The sequence below is a fragment of the Diabrotica virgifera genome, chromosome 10, assembly GCF_917563875.1.
Source record: "Diabrotica virgifera virgifera chromosome 10, PGI_DIABVI_V3a".
NCBI classification, from domain to species: domain Eukaryota; kingdom Metazoa; phylum Arthropoda; class Insecta; order Coleoptera; family Chrysomelidae; genus Diabrotica; species Diabrotica virgifera.
The window spans coordinates 143,398,717-143,404,716 of record NC_065452.1 but is presented as its reverse complement, the minus strand read 5'-3'; the positions used below and the strand labels follow the sequence as shown (position 1 = coordinate 143,404,716).

Genomic DNA, 6,000 nt, shown 5'->3' with positions numbered 1-6,000 from the left:
AGTTAATATAAGATTATTGGTTTTGGTGGTTAATATTATTTAAATATGAGTGCCAAGAAAGCTTACACTAAAAGAACTTGCTTAGTACCGGGATTTATATCGAGTTATCGTTCCGATAAAAAATTCAAAAGGGAACTTAATGAAGTTAATAAAGACTTTTTATAAAGATTTGTCTTTATGTTATTTATAACGTTCATGGATTATACCTATTCGTTTGTATGTTATTTCCTTCGGTGTAAATAAAATTTGTGCCTATTGGTTTTTATTTTAACCTGAAAATTATAGTGATAATAGTAGGAGGATCTTGGAAAGTTTTTCTGTCGAAACAATGCATTTTTTGAGACAAAATATTTCACAAAAATTAACATTAATTTTATAAAAGTCAGACTATCGTCTGCGTAGTTTATAGACATATATTTTTATTAACTAAATTTAAACATCTGATAGGTAAGCTTTCAGAATATAGATAAATGAAGTATTCAAAAGAAAAAGCAGTTTAAATTTTGATAAAAAGAATAATTAAAAAAAAATTATCAATAAACTTCAAATTATTTAAATAACTTTTTAAACTTTTTAAAAACAATTACGTACAGTTGTCAATTTTTTCAACTAACAAACTTTTTGATATCAGTTACAAAGATATTAAAAAATCAATTTGCAGTTGAAATACCATTGGTATATAAATGTGGCAGTTAGATAATGTGACAAAATATTTCCGCTTCAAAATAAGCTGTCCTACATATTAAAGTAATGACAAATTTAAATTTGAAGTCACATCTCCATCTACAATGGTATAAAAAGAATACACTTTTTACCACACGTCGATATGTTATAAGGTTAAAATAATTTATTTTTGGCATAAAACATATTCAGCTACAATCCACCAATAAATTAATGTCTAATTACGCTAAAAACAAAAATAAAATGAGTTAAATATTAAATAAGTCCATAAGAGCTAATGTATTTGTAGCACCTATTCGAACACTTGCGCCTCTAGCGGCGATTGCTGAAAGTTGAATTAGATGTTGAAAAGTTAGCCCACAAACGATGCATTGCGTTTCCACTCCTTCTTACAGGTCTCCATAGTTATCACGTTACTACATAATTATCGTTCTATGGGTTCCATGGGAACGAAATAGTACGTTCCATGGTACTGCGCAGGACGGTGATCGTTACATGTACGGTTTCTCGTTGTGTTGGAACCTTAGACAAGGAAAGACTCTTTTTTCCTTGTCTAAGGTTGGAACAAACCTTATGTAATCTATGTTTTGACAGCTATTGCATGTCTATGCAACTCACAGAATATTGTAAATACATCTGTATGTCAACTTTTTAGGGAAACACGAAAGTCCCTAACATTCACAGATAAAATCGATTGTCTACACTAACCTAAAAAGCATTTTTGTTTCGACCAAGAAAACTAGGATGTAACTTGTAAATCAAACTTATTGTCAAAAATTTTTATCGACTATATCGGACATGTGAAATAATCGTTTTGGTTCTTAAAAAACCAAGGAAACTTTAGGGATAAACTAAATACTCCAATATGGCTACTAATAACATAGGAATTGACTGGCTGGGGACTATGGGTAGCCTTGGTGTTGGGGTTGATTTTGATAACTCTTCTGAACACCCAGGAACTTCCAACATGAATCAATATGAACAAATGGACCGAACTAACGCAACTTTAAAGGTACTAACTATAAGTACAAAAATAAAAGATTCAGATTTATCAAATATTCAACACATTTGTTATGCATGTGTGTGCTTTGTTTGTGTAATTACTTAGTTGAGTTTACTTAACTCTTTCTAATATATTTTAGTACTTTTTTGCATTCTCTTACATTTGAAACAATTATAAACTATATTAAAATCATTCAAAGCTATAAAACTTGCATAGTTATTCATATTTTTGTGTTTTTTGTTTGTAAATAATGTACCATCTCACATTTTTATGATTTTCATTTATTATTTGTGTTTACTTAACTCTTCCTAATATGTTATGTTCTAGTACTTTTTTTTCATTAGAAACAATTACAAACTATACTAAAATCATTCAAACTTTAAAAAATTGAATAGTTATTTGTATTTTCTAATATTATTGTGATTTTTGTTTGTAAATAATGTACAATCTCACACTTTTATGATTTTCATTTATGACTTACGACTTTCATTTTCAAATATAATCTTTTTTAATAAATAAACACATTTAACACACACTGAGGAGTAAATGTTAATAATTATTTTACTCATCTGAACCCTAGAGTACTAATATGATTTGAATATCCTTTAATACTAATACATTGTAAAATTTACTACATTAATTAAAACATGTTTAAAAAAAACTAAAATTTATGTTCTCACAGTAGTTATTAAGTTTAATAAAATTATAACAATAGCTTAGTGTGAAAACCTTGTATCTCATTAAATTACAATTTTACAGGAGAGGCAAAAAACTGATTTTCTGCATAATATAACCTAAAAACAAAAATTACGTTACATATTTTTAATTCGAGTACATTGAGACAAATATCTGATATTGGCACTGAGCTAATGGTGTTAAATGTTGCTATTAAATTGGAAATACAAATATTAACTATGAAAAACACGTAAATATCCTTGCAGTATATAGAGCCTTTGCCCAAGTAACTATGATAACCTCGTATATCTTGATATACGTGTTTTTCATCTCAAATGAGGTTGTGTTTATTATTATTTACGAGGTTTTCATTTTTCATAGCTTATTGCACACCTCCAAATACTAGGTCGATACACTACAAATCTTTTGATTTAAGGTTCATAAAATGTTTCTATGTGCCGGACTATCTCTTTGTTGTTCACAAAAAACATTTCTGCAAGTCGAATCTCTCAAACAAACACTCCAAATTAAGTACCAAATTCTTGGTTATAAATATACATGGTATTCACACTAAATCAAGAGAGCAATTGATATACGTGGTTTCTTTTTTCGGCTGTAGAAAATAGTCTACTGTATTTGTATTTTTTTCTAACAGTTGTAAATCGTGAGATACAAGGTTTTCAAACTGAAACCAAAATGTCATTTTGGAAAAAAAAAATGAGATACGAGGTTTTCACACTAAGACATCGATAATATATTAAGGTCTGCATAAATGTTATTATCTCCTAAGACAATGGACATACTGGACAACAATTCTTGTTGTGTTGTCCTCAGATTGCTCGTTTACAGTGTTCCCAAAAGTTTGATGTTACTCTTCTTAGACAGCTAGCGCAGAAGTAGCATACTGTCTGTTTTCTTTCGATAGGATTATCCGTTTGAGTAACTGATTGTTTATTTAGGATTTCGTTATGTTCTTGTTGAATATTGCGCTGTAAATTTGGCAGGTTTAATCTTAATCACATCCATGGTTCAGCAAGGCTTTTGTCCAAATCAAATATAAATTGAGAGCAGGAAACTTGCTTCTTATTTGCTTTGTCGGAATTATGCTTTATGGCATAATTAATTCAACAGTTTTGTGTACTCAGCTACTTGAGAAGGTTGGTCTCTATGTACCTCTCCGTAGAACATGATCAAACAAAGTTTCTATGTTCCTATCCACAGAACCAACTATGCTTATAACAACTTTTTATCTCGAGCACTAAGATGGGAAAATATTCACCCTGAACTAGATTTTTTAACCTTGATATAACAAACTCCATTATGGAAAAATTCCCTATATAACAAATTTTTTTCGGACCCTTCAGATTCGTTATACTGAGGTTCTACTATACTTATGTTTATCATCCCATAAAAAATATACATTCCATTGATGATTCCATCTTCGTGTCTTTCTTGAGCAGGGTATCATATTGAGAAGGGTATCTATCGATCGGGTACTATCTTGTATATAGTAAACATTTTATTAGCATAGTTACACAATAAATTCTCAATTTCTCTATAAAACTCTTTCTATTCTGATCACTGTTACTAAAGTTAAAACTAAAGTGTAGTTGTGGTAATATTTACTACAGAATACCTAATTCACACACTTCCGCACAAAATTTAACTTACATTTATACACCGAGGTTTACTCTAGTACTAGAGTAGGATTTTCCGTTATTGGCAAATTTCATAGAAAATAATTCACTGTCATATAATGTATGAGTGTTAGTATTCTGCTGTTAAATAAGAAAAAATGTTTTATTTTATTTATTTTTAGAGAAATCCAAAAATGGAGTTATCTAAGAATGATCTCATCAAATTGGTTACATTTTTTGAAGGAGAGATACAGGCTAGGGATATAGTCATTGCAGCTTTAAAGGTAAATTTTTAAACTTAAATATAAAAACATTATATGTAAAGATGTTTCTTTATAATTCTATTTCAATCTGGCAATAAGTAATTACAAGTGCCTGAACTGTATTGTAATTCTAAAAAATAATGTAATTCCATAATGAATGTACATTATAATTAGTTGGAGGAGAGAATATCTTGATCTAATCTATTTTATTTGATAGGGTTCTAAAAGTGTTGACTTGTGAGATGTTTACGTTAAATGTTTGTTTATATGGGATTAGCTACAGTTAGGTTGTAATGACAATTACATATTTTACCTAAAAATACTTTCCCCACAGGGCCGTAACTACTATTGGGGCAACCGGGGCAGTGCCTCGGGGCCCCCAGCCAAGGTGGGCCCCACTGGGTCATTCGTTTGGTTGGCTGTACATAGATTTTAACGAGGAAAACAAAAATATGTATTTTAAAAGCCGATCCCAACGAAATATTTTCAAATGACACAATTTTAAAAAGACCTGACAGTGGCACCCTAGACCTCAACATAAAGTTGAGGGGGATAAGCAGGGGCCCCGACACCTTAACATAAAAAATTTAAATTATTACTTAGGAAATTAGTTATTTCGGCGCAATAAAACTTAAAATGTCATTGGAAGAGGAGGCCCGGTATAAGCTGGGGCCCCAGAGACCTTTCGTAAAGATATAAATTGTTACTGAGGAAATTAGTCATTTTGGCGAAATAAAAACTAAAATACAACCGGAATAGGGGCCCTTGGTTCCAGCTACTTTGTCTTAACCAATTTACCCCAGACTACATCTTGGTACGTGAAAGGGACCACATTGTAGTCGAACAATGTAATTAACATTATAGTATATTTTTTATGAAAACAGAAAAGATGATACCTACTTGCAAAATTATTTAGCTTAAAATAAGGTGTTTTCAAAATTTTTTGTGTAGGTCAACTAAAATAGCAATATGTACAAGAAATAGTAGTCATGGAATATGTAGTCATCATGGAATGCATTAAAATGAGTTTTCAAGGGGTTAAATATCAAACATTTTTTCCGGACCCCTCAATCCGCTGGGGGGCAAACCCCAAACTCCCCAGAAGGCCCTTGGTAGATCACGTTTGCCCCGGGGCCCCCAACATCGTAGTTACAGCCCTGTTTCCCCATTGAGATTTCCCCTCTGGAAATTGTTCTCAAAAGGTTAATGAAAGAATGTGTTAAAGTGAGTTGTGTAGGTATAACCGCTGGATGTTGTTTGAGGTTATGCTTTTATTTGATTTAAGTTTCTATAAATAGTTTGCATTGTTAATAATCATATTAAATTGTATTGCATTTGTGTAGTTAGATAAAAATATTGTTAGAATGTATGTGGGACATATAGGTAAACATTGATAGGCCTGAAAACTAAGTTTGGATATGAATATAACGTGTTTTATAAAAAAAATTATCCTAATTTTTCAAAAGACATCTACTTTATCCATTGCTCAAGCTATTGGAGCCATGGAAAGATTTGTGCCTACGTACCTGTATTTTATTTAGAGATTATAATATACTACTGGATAGGTACTTGGAATTTTTCTGTTGATGAAGATCTTCAACTTCAACTGTGCTCGAAAACTATCTAGAATCTAACTTATGGAATGGTTTTACTATTTGAATTTTAAGAATGATGTGTAATAAACATGGAATGTTTAGATAGCTTATTGATTAATATTGATGACTAACATTATTAAAATTTA

General features: G+C 30.6%; 1 protein-coding gene across 1 annotated transcript in view; it reads left to right on the top strand.

Annotated features, from left to right (window-relative positions):
- Nucleotides 1–1,350: 1,350 nt before the first annotated feature.
- The window catches only part of LOC126893213 (CTTNBP2 N-terminal-like protein), a 73,374-nt gene continuing 68,724 nt past the window's right edge, over nt 1,351–6,000 (top strand). Inside the window, exons 1-2 of the mRNA XM_050663178.1 lie at nt 1,351–1,693; nt 4,179–4,280. Of these exons, the coding sequence (XP_050519135.1) occupies nt 1,547–1,693; nt 4,179–4,280 (249 nt within the window). The 5' untranslated portion in view covers nt 1,351–1,546. The remainder of the gene's footprint in view (nt 1,694–4,178; nt 4,281–6,000) is intronic.